We start from the raw sequence: 16,504 nt of genomic DNA on the forward strand, positions 1-16,504 counted from the left end.
GTACAGGATTAAGATACGGCTTGCCAGGACCTTGTCAAAGTGTGAAGGGTGTATTAGCAATGTCGCTCCCACTGCATTAAAGTCTCCATCAGCCTTAAACAGCAAATACCTTACTGACTGACGTCAGTGATGTGCCTCGTAGATTCTGGACCTTCTAGTTCATCCTTTCTCTGTGGAGTACTATAAAATAGAGATGAATTTCTTGATGCAAATATCTCAGAGATAGGGATTCTCTGAGACTCAGGCCTAGTTTCTCCAAGGAGTGAGCTCCTATCTCTTCCTCAGCTAATACTAGAATGATGTAGGTGGGCCTAGGAGGTCTATCTCCTAGCCTTCTACAAGGGCAAAGTTAGGACTGTTAACCCTGATTTATCCATACAGAACTATACGGTACAATCCAATATATCAGATAACATTACATTACAAAAAAACTATTTTGCAAGTACCCTGTTCTGGGGAACAGCATATAGCATATATGGTCTGATAGAGAACTAGAACTGGAGAAGAATAATGGAGAGTGTAATCTAAAATAATACACTATTCCGCCAGAACGTTCTGAGAGATTTTTGGTATCTTAATTAATACACCAGGAATGGGATCATTTAGGTTTTAATCACCCCTTATTTTTGTAGGTGGTTGAAAGGTATTGAAGACGACAACCAGGAGACAGATGTCCACTACAACTCTCTGACCGGAGAAGGGAATTTCAACTGGCGCTTTGTCTTTCCGTTTCATTACTTACCAGCAGAGAAGCAAGTTGTGGTTAGTAAACGGGAAAACATATTCTCCCTGGAGAAGACAGAACGTAAAATCCCAGCTGTTCTCGTGCTCCAGGTTTGGGATTTTGAGAGACTTTCGTCTGATGACTTCTTGGGTATGTAGTGCAGATACCCCAATATCTGTCTTTATCTATATAGACTTACCCTCTGTGGCTAAATGTTTTGTTCTGTTTATCTGGCTCATGAAGGTTCACACCTTTCAGGGAATAAACTTAGGGGCGGAGGGGTGAATTTATCATGAGGGTAATATTTGAAGTCAGTTTTGCAGGAGTCTGCATTGAAGCACTTTGCACCAAATTTATTAAATGTCGCACGGTTGTCTGTTAAATCTGGTAGATCTTTAAACCTAATACTTCTGTCTAGAAATGCTACTCCAGTTTTCCTACTCCATCCTTGTACTGGAGTGAGTTTGGGTCCTTTTTTGCAACTTTTTATAAAGTCTCATTGATAAATCTGGAGTGAAACTCATTAACATAGCTCACCACGCCACCTTCACCACCCATTTTGCAAAACTGCACTGTATGATGTAAAAATGTAAAAAGTTTTTTGAGCAAGAGACTCAAAAAGTTGCAAAGCCTCTATTTTGCGACTTGTTAAGCCAGAATTCTGGAGTGCAGGCATGAGAAATTCCATCCTAGATCTTTAAAGGGGTCATCTGGGAATTAATATTGATAACATATACTCAGGATCAGCAGCCTCTTCCTAGGACAGTGATGTCATTGTACATCGGTCACATGGCCTAGTTGCAGCTCAGCCCCATTCAAGTCAATAGGGCTGAGCTGCAATACCAAGCACAGCCGCTATACGATGTAGGATGTGGTGTGTGATAAGCGCCTGCGAGGCTGTCATGCTCACCAGACCTCCGGTGAGCGCCGCAGGTTCCCAAAGCAGCTGACCTGCGGGAAGTGGGGACGGGACTAGGACCCCCGCTGATGTTATATTGATGACCTATCCTGTGGATAGGTCATTAATATTATTGCCCAGATAATCCCCCTCAAAGTCTAAAACCATTGGATCCTGATTTTTCCAAATTTGAGCTAAAAGACCGGACATAGAAGGGGCTTCTCCCGAGAAACTGGTCATGACATTTCAAAGGACTATGGGTCAGCTCAGTTGAACTTTTAATAGCCATGAAAAAAAACATTGTCCAAAAGTGAACTACTTATTAACTCTATCACTAAACAAAGACATGTATAGGTATGAGAACGTGAGAGCCACCAAAGAATAGACATCTCCATTTTCATTTAGATATGGGTTAATCCCTTCAGATTCAATGCCCCTGGTGATAAGAGTCTGGTGTAGTTTCCCTCAGATGTGGGGTTGGATCCAAAAAAGTTGACTGCTGACATTTTTGATCCAAGGTTTGTTTGCCATTCTTCATTTAAGTTTGTTTAAGGGTCAAAGCAGTTTCTCCTTTATTACAGGAAGTTAAGCAGTTTTTATATCATCAGAGAGGGGCATCCCCCCTGAGGCTCGTGGCATTGTTTCATTGGCTACAATACAAAAACAAGAAAAGAGATAACACTTGGCATCTGCGCATTGTGCATTATTTTACTAACTGTAGTATGCAAACTATGTAAATATCTAGATGCCAGCACCATCTTGTAATGGCTTCACACTAAAAGCAGTACAGCATACGTCATATATGACATCAAGAAAGCGGGTCCTCTTGGGGAGGGTGAAACCTTGGTGCTTTGGAGTAGATAAGGCGTTGTCTGAGAGCTGGAGTATATGGGAGCCATCTTAGCTGATTAAAAATGATATCCACATCTCCATCAGGTGCATCCAGCTTCCAGGATATAGCGTTCCCATCTGGAGTGGTTTCAAATCCCTGGAGATATGTCTACACACCCTTAATTCAGTAGATATGGTGTTTCTATACTGAATATCTGTTTATTATATGTACTTATCCATATTTACATATATATTATACAGATCTTGACATTTTTTTCAGGTTCAATGGAATTAAACCTGAATGGATTCCATCGTGGGGCCAAGACAGCCAAAAGCTGTGACATGGGTATGGCCACCAGCTTAAAAGATGAGAACAAGATCTCAATATTTCAGCAGAAAAGAATTAAAGGGTGGTGGCCATTTGTGAAGTCTGGAGAACTAACGGTAAGTTCTGTGTAATGCTTTATGAGACGTGATGAGAATACATTACATACATGACTTTTGATTGACGAGCTGGTTTAAAGTTGTGCCCGAATATACTGCATTTCAGAAATTTGTCAGAACTAACCCTATTTGCGTTGCTTACTTTGTATCCATCTCTCTACTCTCCACTGCTGCCCCCAATGGCTGTATTTACAATCGACAGGCAGTGTACCCATCAGTAGGTGGCTAACAAATTTTGCATAGAGCTAAACTAGGAAGCAGCCTCTAAGAGGTTAACTACACTTCAGTTTAAAACTCGCACAAGGAGGTATAGACATTTCCGAAGTGACCATCCTAGAGTAGTTTACAATTGCTTGCTGGTAATCAGAATGATATCCGGTTGCATAGTCATACAAGGTTGACACCAGGCAGGAATATTTGGGTAAACTGGTATGTGATGGGGGCAGGCAGGCAGATGAATGAAGTCCAGAAACAAGCAGTTAGAACCAAATAAAGAATAGTGTACCTTCAGAGAACACAGGAACAAAAAGAAAAAAAGAACCAATTGCTCAGGCAAGGATGTGATGTCAGAGACAGAGGTTTCAATAAGGTATAAGCTGAGTATGATCTTTACTTTACTCCTGCTGGTCCTTTCAGAGGAGGACTGCAGCACATGTACCACTAGAGGGAAAAGAATGGTGGCAGTTGTAACGATGAACAGCGAAGGATGTCCACCATGGAGGTCCCACACATTACACTTTTTTACAGCATTTTTGTCTATGATGGACAGAGTGGTGACTATCTGTAATTCACTTGACTAATGGTGGTTAAAACTGTAGAATTAGTTTTTTAGTTGCATTGGAGAAATGATCAAATAAACAGTAGCTCTGCAAGTAAACTCGAGAAAAAAAGTAATGAATTATACACTTTGGAGCTATCCTTTCATCAGCATTTCCATTACATTTGTCCAGGGAAAAGTAGAAGCAGAATTTCATCTGGTCACAGCAGAGGAAGCCGAAAAGAATCCTGTTGGACGCGCCCGAAAAGAACCAGAACCATTGGATAAACCAAAGTAAGTGGCAATAGGTTTAAAGCACAATTGTTTTAGAAACCACCAGTGATCAGCTGTAATCTGCCGAGGTCCTAGCAGGAAGTGTCAATTTCCCCTGCAGTGCCACCACAGGGCAAATTAAGAATTACATGGTTCCCAATGAAATCGATGGGATGTCTATGTAATGCATGGAAGTTCGGTCCTCCAGAATGAGATATTCTCCGCTATGGGTTATTGTTGAAGGTCTTGAATTAGTGAAGCTCCTTTGTTTATTAGGTATGAGAAGATTAGATTAATCTACATTGTCCCTTTTAAGTCAGTGATTTTGACCCACAAAGACTTCAAGAAGCCAGGGATGACCAGTTTAGTCACCTTGATAAAATGCATATGATGTTAGAAGACACAAAATTTGAAAACATTGGCAATCCCCTCTAAGGTCCCCCATTACAATCACAATTTACCCCTAGTAGTCAAAGCAGAGGGACAGGGAGCTTGCCGCTGTCTGTTCTGGTTACTCCTGGCAAGAACTCGTGGAGGACTCTCCTCTCAGGAGGAACTTCATTGTTGTGGGAAAACTGGCCTAAGGGTCAAGAAAAGGTCCTGTAATCATCAATATTTCCCAACGCATTGAACAGCGATATTCCTGCTGAAACAGAAAAAGAAAAGAGCGTAAAATAAAGAACGTGATTCTCACTGAGAAATGTAATGATTGAGGGATGAAAGAAAAAAAATATGCAAACTCACTAAAACAACACATCAAAGAATATCAGATAAAGAACTGAATCTCCTGCCAGGAAACATTCAGGTTTTATCATCTACATATTTATAGTCACATAGCCTGACATAGGGGGTCATTTATTATTAGATATACGCCAATTTTTCGCTTATATCTGTTGCAGATTCGGTCGCAAAGGGGAGTTGCGGCCGAATCTGCAACAGATATACTCCAAAAATTGGCAGCCGAATCTGCAACTTTTCCCGCTAACGTCAGGTCTAAAAAGAGGGCAGGCATGGGTGGCAAGCTGGCGGGTCTCATTTATCATTTTCTACGCCTGTTTTAGACGTAGAAAATTATCTAAATCTAAGACAGCAAGGATGCTGGTGTAGATTTAGGCAGGCGGTGGGTGCGCCTAAGTTATGTAGAGGCCGTTACCTCTATATAACTTTAGGCAGATCAAGCGTAAGCGCAAGGGGTAATAAAACCGGCATCTAAAAGACCGGTCTTAATAAATGACCCCAATAGTCTGTAATTTTATGGGACAGTCTGAAGTTGTGGGTAATTTTTAGTGTGATTCAATACATTTCAGTCTTTAGAAGTGAACTTATTGAAGGGATTGTCCACCTTTTATTAAGTGATGGCTTAACCTTGAGATAGGCCATCACCAGGTGATCACAGGGGTCCGACACCCCGTGACCCTGCTAATCAGCTGTTCAGGGATGGCTCCAGCATTGGAAGCAGGCATTTCCATCTCCTTTGTCACTGCAATGTTGCTCCCAATGAAGTCAACTGAACAGTTTATCAGCGGAGTTGTGGGGTGTTGGACCCCTGCTGATCAACTGGTGATCGCCTATCCTGAGGATAGGCCACCACTTAATAAAAGGTGGACAACCCATTTAAGACAAGCATTTTATGCTCCAGTCTTAATCAGATGTTTGCCGGAGTAAGAAACACCACATTTATTAAGAAATGCTTAAAGGGATTCTTAAAGCAGTGCTCCAGACCAGGCAGTGCTCCAGACCAGGCAGTGCTCCAGACCAGGCAGTGCTCCCCAAAAAATATCAAGGAGCCATTGGCTCATAACCTGAAAAATTTAGGAGCCAAATGAAAATTTTAGTTGCCAAATTAACCCCTCAGGTTCGGCACCTAAAGGGGTTAACCACTGGGGATCGCAGCGCCCTGTCATAGAGGGCGGGTGACGGGTATGTGATACCGCTGCTGGCACCTGCTGCCTATACTTAAATTAATGTGTTAATTATATTCATTGGTGGCGCAGTGACCACAGTCCCTCCCCTCCTCCGCAGTGCTATCGTTACCTCTCCGGTGCACAGGATTTACACACCACCAGACCTGCAGCCGCAGATTTCTCCTTCCCCCATTGGGCCACATCAGGAGTAAGCCCCTCCCAGGCCGGTCATGTGGCCTCTCCACTCTATCTCCTACCATTTCCTGTGTGCGGAGGATGTTCTTCCCCCGCAGCAGAGGCAGACCAAATAGACCTCAGGCCTGTAGCGTAGGTGATCGGTGGCGGGGCAAGGAATTATTGGCTCCCATGCCCCTCGCAATATTCAGCTACAGCGCTGCAGCCCTGTCTCAAATGGCGACAAGGCTAAAAAGTCTTGTCGCCATCTGCAAATGTTAAGGCGCATTGGCGACCATTTTGGTCGCCATCTGGAGAGCTGTAAAAGCATTCTCCGAGACCAGGATCATCTTTTCATGTGGGCAGGCAGGTTGAAGGGGTTAAAGGGGTCATCCAGGATTTTGATATTGATGGCCTATTCTTAGAAAATGGCCATCTTATGGTCAACTGAAACCAGCCAGAGGTGTAGAGGTGTGAATATGGCAACATTAGACAGAGAACATTAGACATTTTTAATTTGTAAATGAAGTACAATATGCTCCTACAATCTAGGTAGCTTTATGGGAGTTATCTATGTGCAGCGAGTAGGAAGTGAGAGAATGGGAGTGCCAGAGGTAGGTGGAAGTAGTCCTCAATTTGGCTTTGGGTCCTTCCTGGTAATCCTTGGGCAGCATGCACAGTTAAGGGAGGGGCATACTCTTTGTTCCTCTCAGGGCACACCATGGTACTTGGGGGTCTCCTACCCAGTGTCAGATGGGGTAATCTTAGTGTCGGGTGCAAGGCAGGAGCCAGTGGAAGCTCTGCAGCAATGCAGGTGTTGATGTATGCAATGTGGAGGCCAGCTTTGCAACAAACAACAATTCTTTACTGGCAATAAAGTTCTAAAGCACCTCCTCACAGTAGTTGTCACAGTTCAGATGATGCATGGACTGGCAGATCTTACAAAGGTTGCAATTTCCACAGTTTTTTCAGTTCTACATGCTGCAAAGGTGTTAGACAGGGCTAGTTTGCGTCAACCTTCCTGTATCTCTACCATGTCTATCCCAAACACATGCATCCTGCAACAGTGGGGAAACACTTCTCTTGTTACTCTTTTCTCTATCTCAATTACTTTCATTTCTATTTTCTTCTCCAAAGCAGCAGTACAAATTTCCCACTACAGGGTGTAGTCCTTAGAAGATCCTCCGTCCGCTTCCAAGATATGTCCAGGCTTCTAAAGCCTTACATCTCCTGGACAAGTTTGCTGCGTAGTCCAAACATTTCACACAAGTTCTCTCCATATTCTCTTTTGCACGCACCTCCTTTCCAAAACTGGTATGCTTCAATATGTCTCTCACTTGCTTCCTCAGAGGCAGGTTGAAGGCTCTAAAGCTGGCTGACTGATACCTGAAGACCGTTCTCTGCTTCTTCTCACTGCTCTGTCTCACTCTCAACTCACTCTACTCCTCCCTATGGGCAGGGTGGAGCAGCCCCACCTAGTAATGGTTACCAATGTCCTGTTAACCCCTTCTGCAGAATACACAGGAAATGCACAAAAACACTTAACCCCTTTTAGCAGACACTGCAAATGCAAAACCTTTTCTTAGGTTTTCCATTAATTCAGTGGAAGAAACAGGAGACACGTTCAGCAGCAAACTCAGAGCTATTTGATCCTATAGAAAAAAAGATCATGACAATAATATAAAAAATAAAGATCTGTAAGTACAAGTAAGAAAACTCTATGGCCCTGATTTATCATACCTTCACTCCAGAATTCTGGCATCAAAAAGTCGCAAAATTTTTCAACTTTTTGCATGTGTACACCACTCACTCCAGTTTTGTAATATGGGTGGAAAAGTGGGCGTGGTGAGCTATGTTCATGGATTTCACTCCAGATTTATCATTGAGACTTTTTTTTTAAAGTCGCAATCTCACTCCAGGAGCGGGGTGGAGTAGGAAAACTGGAGTAGCTTCTCTAGACAGAAGTTTTAGGTTTAAGGACCAGCCAAATTTATCAAACAACATGCAACATTTGATAAATGTGGCACAAAGTCCTCCAACACAGACTGAAGCAAAACTGACTTCAAATATTCTTCTAATGATAAATTCCCCCCTATGTAAAACAGACACACGGGAGGACATTTTCACTCGGAGATGTCTGAAAACTGTAAATTTCAATAATTCGTTAACAAAAGCAGCAGGTACTTTGGTTATTCATTTATTTACACAAGGGATGAATATAATTAAGAAGAGTTTATTTTCCAGTTTAATCAAAGACAACCAGTGACTACAACCGCAATTTCATTTAAAGGAAACCTGTCATCACTTTCTAAGCCTATTTATCCACTCACTTTTCTATAAATACTTTTTAATACATTCATAATGATATTAAAATCTATTCTGAACAAACTATCAGTGCAGAGAAAAACCTAAAATAAATGTTCCCGCCATGTATGTAAATGACCTTAGATGAGTCCTGTCTCCTCTATGCTTCAGAGATGAGTCCAGCGTTCTCTGACTCTTGGAGTGAAGCCACGCCCACAAATGAATAAGACACGCCCACTACGATTGCTCATCGCCACCCCTTCTCTTCCAAGTCTCGCAGCTGCACAGTATACATTATATGATCAGTGTGAGATGAGGAGGGAGGTGACTGGTTCTGCACATGCGCGGGATTTGGGACGTGAGGTCGGGAGGAGGGTAGGATCTTTAGATTCTGTCACTCATGTAACGGGAGGTGGGGTTAGGAATGGGAAGTGATGAGGTAAGCATTTTATTTACATAACTAGAAAAAAGCGAAAGTGGACTGTAAAAAGAAGTACTTGGAGGTGTTTAAAAAAACAAAAAACCGTAGGATGATTTGGGGGGGAGAACTATCTCAGGAAGCCGATGATTCTTACGGTTAAAAACCGGTGACAGGCTTCCTTTAACGCCACTGATTTATTCATAGGGTTGTTAATCACAGGAACCCATTATTATAGTGTATTTTAATTAATAAATGTAATTTGCTTCCTTTCTGTAAAAAAAAAATACTGTAAGCATCAGGTGGCCACCATTAAACCAATTATAGTCTTTGCTTGTAATACTACTGCTGTCCATATGGTGTGCTGTTAACAGGAAACAGCTGTGGGCAACAAGATGCACTGTCCACTTTTATTCAGGCATGTCCTCTGGATAGGTCATCAGTATCTGATCGGTGGGGGTCCCGCTGCTTGAGAAGGCACCGACGCTCCTGTGAGCACTGCTGCCTTCTCCCTGCTCACCAAGCACAGCGCCATACATTGTATAGTGGTTGTGCTTGGTATCATAGCTCAGCCCCATTCACATCTATGGGATGAGCTGTGCCTAGACCACGTGACCGATGACCATGTCATCACTTGGCCTAGGGAAAGCTGAGAGAAGGCAGTGGCGCTAGCGCCAAGTGCCTTCTCAAACAGCTGATTGGTGGGGGTCCTGAGTTCCTGAGTGTCGGATCTGCACCGATCAGATACTGATGAACTATCTAGAGGATAGTTCATCACTATTTAAGTCCCGGAAAACCCATTTAAGTCCTTTGCTTTGGACAAATTCCTACAAGACCTCCAAAACCAGCTTAGACACTTAACTCTCCATTTTCCAACTGATGTCATTTGTTGGACACGATGGCTTCCTAGTAGATAATGTAAAAAAAAGTATAAGCAGCACTACAAATTCCAGCATGAGAAAAACTATACTGTTAGTAAGGGCGGTGGTGCCCGCAGATAGAGATCCCGGCCAAGGGCCATACAAAAATTCGCAGCACTCCTCCATTGATAAAGATCAGAGGGGGTCGAAACGTCGCTGTAGTTATGCAGCTGGTTTAATAAAAGACCGGATTTTTTCATCAATGGAGAAGTGCTTCGGATTTTTGTATATTTTTTTTTTCCTAGTAGATAATGGCACAATCTCTATTTACCAAACTATTGATGATATATTTGTTTTGTCTTCCAGTCGTCCGGACACGTCCTTCAACTGGTTTGTCAATCCCTTCAAGTGTTTCTTCCACCTGATCTGGAGAAATTACAAGAAATATATCATCATCGCCTTGGTCCTGCTCATTCTAGCTCTGTTCCTTGCCCTATTTTTCTATACACTGCCTGGTGCCATCAGTCATAGGATCCTAAGTGGGTGAACATCCCACAGTGGGGGCTCTGGTGGAGTTAAAGCAAGAGGACAACCAAGGCCAAGTGGAGCTCTATACCTAAGTTACATTATAGTTCTCTCTGTTAGCAAGTTAATACCAGCCAACAAATTTATCAGGAGTTTTCTATTGCCCAGAAACTTTCCTTTCAGGAGTTCTGCAAAAATCATTGTATAAAGCTGTATAAATCTCTATGCAGTGAGCTCCCTCTAGTGGAAGCTGCAGCTACACAGAATTTATCATTTAACTGGATGATTTTGTCGGTGATTTGTGTATCCATGTAAAAAAAAAAGCAGACCTTCGACCCCTAGAAGAATTCTTAACCTATTCAGATGAAATTAAATTAAATTTTAGGTATACTTTCCTACCATTAACCCATTCCCTATCCTAATCCGTGTAATGATAAACTATACAATCATACTAAAATATTGAAGAGCACCTGTTAGCAGGATCCACCCTATCAAACCAGACCTACTAGTACGGTTGGCTCTGCTGGTTAAAATTATACCTTTCTTGAGAAAATAATTTGTTGCATTCCTGAGAAAAAAAGACGTTTATTTTTCATGCTAATTAGGGCTTTAGTTCACCGAGGGGTGTGACCGGCACTGGAAAGCTGAAGAGCTAAGGCTCTACCCCTTGGTGCTCAAGGCAGGTATCATTTTAATCCGACAGATCAACCCTACCAGGCGTAGACCTGCAGACCTATAAAGTCCCAAGACCCCCAGGCAGGGGTGCACCTAGCCTTTCTGCTACCTGAGGCGAAAACTGAAACAGCGCCACCCCAAATGCCAATTTCTTAACCTAACCCCTTTGCCACAATGAAAGCGCTCATTAACCATGGCCCTTCTACTGCCCCCCTCTTGCCCCTACCTGGTGCTGCCTGAGGCGATTGGTGGTGCACCCCTGGTCCCAGGGATGATATTTACGCATAACCATGGATAATTGATATCAATATTAAATCCCTCATCACCCTAGACCACCAGAGAGACTACATAGTAATGGCCGTCACTCTAGACCACCAGAGAGACTACATAGTAATGACCATCACTCTAGACCACCAGAGAGACTACATAGTAATGGCCGTCACTCTAGACCACTAGGGATATCCCTGTACCTCACTTAATTCTTTCTATGTAAAAAAATGTGCGACATAGTATGTGAAAGCTGCATGGAGAAACTGCTCTATGGACTATTATGGATATTGCTTCTGTTGTACTGATTGCACAAATTCTGATCCGTTCAGATGTAGCCAATGCTGACCCACTCGCCCTGTACATGAGGTTCCCGATTCCTCAAGAAATATTATAACGTGCAATAATATAATGTGCAATGAATTTGTGACAACATCTGCACGTTTGTAGTAAGAAAGCTGCCAATACTTTCACAGCCAGTAAATACTACAGCTGTTAAAGGGATTTAAAGGGGTGGCCTGTCCTTAGGATAGGTCCTCAATATCAGATCGGTGGGGGTCCGACAACCCGCACCCACTACTAATAAGCTGTTTCGGGCAGCCGCAGGTGCCAGAAACTATACAGTGGACTGAAGGCTCCATCTAACGTGTAGTTTCCAGCGCTGGCATACCGCATCTCAGCCCCCATTCACTTGAATGGTCGTGAGCTGCAGCACCCCAAAACGGCTCCTACACAATGTATGGCGCTGTCTGCTTCCGGCTTCATTCACTGTATAGTTTTCTGAGCTGGTAGCTGTCCAAAACAGATGGTCGGTAGGGGTACTGGATATGTTGGACCTCCACAAATCTGATACTGATGACCTATCCTAAGGGTAGGCCATCAATATCTAAGTACTGGAAAACGCCTTTAAGACATGATATATATGCTGCTCCAACCTCTATTAAAATGTTGTAGAAATATATTTTTCAAAGTCTGGTTTCTTTTCTTATAATTATTGCTAGAGCTGTAATCTCTTCATGTAGCTGTAACATTTTTAACAGCTTTTGTGTCCATAGCTCCAATTCAGAACTGTGTGTCTCCATGACTACAGACTACAAACAATGTCTGTGTGTAGTCTGATCCTGCAGTCATGTATCTCTCCTGACTCTTACTAACCTCCTCCTGAGCACTTTTCCTACACACCGTGGCTACTGTACTCTGAAATTGTTCCTCACTGCAATTACATGGGCTTTATAGACCACGATCCTAGAAGCAAAGCCTGTTGTACCTGGAACCCCCTGCTCCCTTCTATACACCACAATGTGGTATAAGGGATTGCTCTCGCACAGGGGGTCGCAATCACAGACTTCTCCTCTGACAACGGGGTTCAAGTCCAAAAGGTGCTTTATTGTGGCACTTCAGCACCATCACACACATAAACATCAAAAATAAACACCTGCCCGTCTGGGCTCTACCTAATACACGTGTTGTCTCTCCCTCACCTATAGAGCACCGTTCACACACGGGATTAGATCCGGCTTCCTCAGCCATATACTGTCCAGCAGCCTCCAGGCTGTGACCACACCAGCACCCTTGGGGGAAGATGGTCCAGATAGTCCCGACTCTGACTGTGCGACCCTCTTTCCGTAGGCGTTGCTGGGCCCCCCAAACTTTAGGCTTTTCAAAGCCTCGTGACCCCTCAGCCCTCCTGGCTGAGACCACACAGAGCCTCTCAAGCTCCCCTCTCTCTCAGGCTTCCTCAGCCCTTTTTTCTCCAAGTCATACACATGTAAGGGTGTAAGCATGATTTACCAATGCTATTGAATGTAAAGTGTATTATGCCTGCAGTGTCTCTCTTCTGTCAGTAGATGGCAACAAAGTACATATAAAAATACAATGGAGTTGTTCAGTATAGAAAAGTTTATATATGTTTTACCTTTCAAAGTTCAAATAATGTCAATTTTGAGACTTAGTAGGACCCTCAGGAGGGTGATAGCGAACTGTAATTTCAGACTTGAGGCTGCACGAAGACATTAACTTACTGCATCACACTCTCCCTGGAAGGGGAGGAGTTCCGGTGCACAGGAGGAAGTGGAGAGACGGGGCTGCCTAGTGCTGCTGAGGACTTTAAGAGAGAACCCCTGTGGAGCCAGGAAGGGAATTGCAGCTCACAGGGGAGACGGACATCAGCCCTGTGACGAATACTGTACCCCGACTGACGTCGGACGTCAACTACGTAGAGCCAGTGAGATACGGTATGGTCACGGGTTACCAAGGTGTGATGTTACGAACTCCTAGAGGAGCAGGTAAGGTCAGCTTGGTACAGTGTTCACAGACTCCTCCTGTCCACACGGGCACAGAGAGGCAACAAGCTGAGAGAGCCTTTTCACTGCCCCAGTGAAACAGCGTGCTCTCAACCCGGGTATACTGCCACCGGTTTCTTGTTTGATATAAGCCCGGTCCGCTAATAGGATTATATAGGGTATGAAACCAACCCGCGGTAGCGTATTACTAGGCCGAAACACGGACGTGGGGATTTGTGATCGAGATATAAGACAGTACAAGATTAAATTATACTGTATATTTAATCACCTTATGGGCTCACTAGAATTAACACTATACAAACAAAGAATATATACAGTGGTCTGAGGTTACAAATACAGATGGCGTGGTACAAACAGGGTTAAGCAGAACAAAAGTCAGTTTACAAGGTATAGGAGTCCTTTGGGTTGTGATGAGTTCTTAGCTGTGGTCACATGGGAAGCAGTGATGTCAGCTGGTTGCAGGTCTCTCTAAACACATGGCACCATGTGACCTCCCTTCAGAGAAAGACACGCCCGCTTGCTGGCACAAGCCTTTTAACGTAAGGGGCCACTCCCCCTCTGCTGGGCTGGCACCACATGAGCCACAAAACCAATTAGGGCTCATGGCTCCAGACCAGAATGTCGCAGGGAGGTGGTTCTGGGACCAATGGATCCGCCTGGGTTCCGACTACCAGTAGAGTCCAAGCATGGTACCGTTATTTGGTTTCTGTAGGGGGATATGTACAGTACAGATCAAAAGTTTGGACACACCTTCTCATTCAAAGAGTCTTCTTTATTTTCATGACTATGAAAATTGTAGATTCACACTGAAGGCATCAAAACTATGAATTAAGACATGTGGAATTATATACATAACAAAAAAGTGTGAAACAATTGAAAATATGTCATATTCTAGGTTCTTCAAAGTAGCCACCTTTTGCTTTGATTACTGCTTTGCACACTCTTGCCATTCTCTTGATGAGCTTCAAGAGGTAGTCACCTGAAATGGTTTTCACTTCACAGGTGTGCCCTGTCAGGTTTAATAAGTGGGATTTCTTGCCTTATAAATGGGGTTGGGACCATCAGTTGAGGAGAAGTCAGGTGGATACACAGCTGATAGTCCTACTGAATAGACTTTTAGAATTTGTATTATGGCAAGAAAAAAGCAGCTAAGTAAAGAAAAACGAGAGGCCATTATTACTTTAAGAAATGAAGGTCAGTCAGTCAGTCCGAAAAATTGGGAAAACTTTGAAAGTAAGGGCTATTTGACCATGAAGGAGATTGATGGGGTGCTGCGCCAGATGACCTGGCCTCGACAGTCACCGGACCGAAACCCAATCGAGATGGTTTGGGGTGAGCTGGATCGCAGAGTGAAGGCAAAAGGGCCAACAAGTGCTAAGCATCTCTGGGAACTCCTTCAAGACTGTTGGAAGATCATTTCAGGTGACTACCTCTTGAAGCTCATCAAGAGAATGCCAAGAATGTGCAAAGCAGTAATCAAAGCAAAAGGTGGCTACTTTGAAGAACCTAGAATATGACATATTTTCCGTTGTTTCACACTTTTTTGTTATGTATATAATTCCACATGTGTTAATTCATAGTTTTGATGCCTTCATAGTCATGAAAATAAAGAAAACTCTTTGAATGAGAAGGTGTGTCCAAACTTTTGGTCTGTTCTGTATATCTCCCCTCCTGGGCATCCCACCACCCAACTATGACCACGGGCCTGTTCATTGTGGCCGCAGGGACCCAAATATGCATCTGGTTTATGTCTGTGATGGACAGTGATTCATAATTTCTTATGAACCGCCGGTTCCATGATGTCTGATTGAACTGGGAAATGGCCTAGACCTACAGAGAGTTTTTTCCTGTTTCATTAGCTGGGTTCCTGGCTGGCTGAATGTAGATGAGAAATTGTAAACAAAGGTGGCCTGCAAGAAGTTCTCTGCCACTTGGCTGGGCTTTGAAGCAGGGCCCCCCTGTGAAGTTTACTACCTCTGCTATCTGACAGCTGATGGCTGGTGTGGGAACATGGCTGACATAAAATAATAATCCATATTCTTCACAAGCCCCAAGGAGACACTTGTATCATCAGCCCTGGGAATCATGTGACTGTGATGTCCATTTCTCAGTGGACCAGTGGATCAGGGAGAGAACGCCAAGAGTCCGCCTAAATATCCAAGGAACTGTAATTGCGGCTTAGCCGCGTCATATCACATTGCACTGTTCCAGTGACACTTTAGGACATATATAAAAGCTGCAGGATACAGACTTCACCTTCTTCTGGATTACAAATAGTATTGCGCAATACTTAGGATGCACCCCAACGTTATAGCTTGCTCAGGAACATTCAGGCGCAGCCAGGCTGCTTTATGGACATCAGGGAAAATTTTCAAGTACTGGGTTAGTGTTAGGCAGTATTATCCTTACTGTGTGTTTATGCTCTGTTACCATTCTGTTTATGTATTCTCAGCTACTTGTTCACTGTAATTGTTCAGTAAACGCAAATGTTGTAAAAGTACCGCTGTTTGTGTCTGTGTGGCATTGTGTACCCTCTGAATCTGTGGGCCCAGCCCTCGGTCTTCTTTAACACAGAGGGTTGTTTTATTGATTACAGCAGCAGGCCTCATCTGCGATCACCTCCGGCAAAAGATAATACATGTAGTGGGAGGGTGTGGACTGGCAGATCCCACTACCAAACCTATCCCCCAGTCCACTTGAAATCCAGCCCAGAACAACATCTAGACAAAACTGTCTCAGCAAACTGCACTTTGCTGAAACCACTGCAGCTTTCTGGATTTCAGTTATCTCACCCAGTTGAGGTATCAGGGTGGGATATACATGCCTCCCAGCCCTTATACTGTACACATCACCACAGTGGATATAAAAATGATAGTCATAGAGTTCATAAGTAGGGATGAGCGAACTCGAACTGTATAGTTCGGGTTCGTACCGAATTTTGGGGTGTCCGTGACACGGACCCGAACCCGGACATTTTCGTAAAAGTCCGGGTTCGGGTTCGGTGTTCGTCGCTTTCTTGGCGCTTTTGTGACGCTTTCTTGGCGCTTTTTGAAAGGCTGCAAAGCAGCCAATCAACAAGCGTCATACTACTTGCCCCAAGAGGCCGTCACAGCCATGCCTACTATTGGCATGGCTGTGATTGGCCAG

General features: G+C 43.7%; 1 protein-coding gene across 1 annotated transcript in view; it reads left to right on the forward strand.

Moving 5' to 3' along the window:
* The window catches only part of FER1L6 (fer-1 like family member 6), a 230,788-nt gene extending 218,829 nt beyond the window's left edge, over nt 1-11,959 (forward strand). Inside the window, 4 exon segments of the mRNA XM_044294749.1 lie at nt 633-874; nt 2,734-2,897; nt 3,848-3,948; nt 9,954-11,959. Of these exon segments, the coding sequence (XP_044150684.1) occupies nt 633-874; nt 2,734-2,897; nt 3,848-3,948; nt 9,954-10,134 (688 nt within the window). The 3' untranslated portion in view covers nt 10,135-11,959.
* The last annotated feature ends 4,545 nt before the right edge of the window (nt 11,960-16,504 follow it).

This window comes from Bufo gargarizans, chromosome 5 (genome assembly GCF_014858855.1).
Source record: "Bufo gargarizans isolate SCDJY-AF-19 chromosome 5, ASM1485885v1, whole genome shotgun sequence".
In the NCBI taxonomy this organism is placed as follows: Eukaryota; Metazoa; Chordata; class Amphibia; order Anura; family Bufonidae; genus Bufo; species Bufo gargarizans.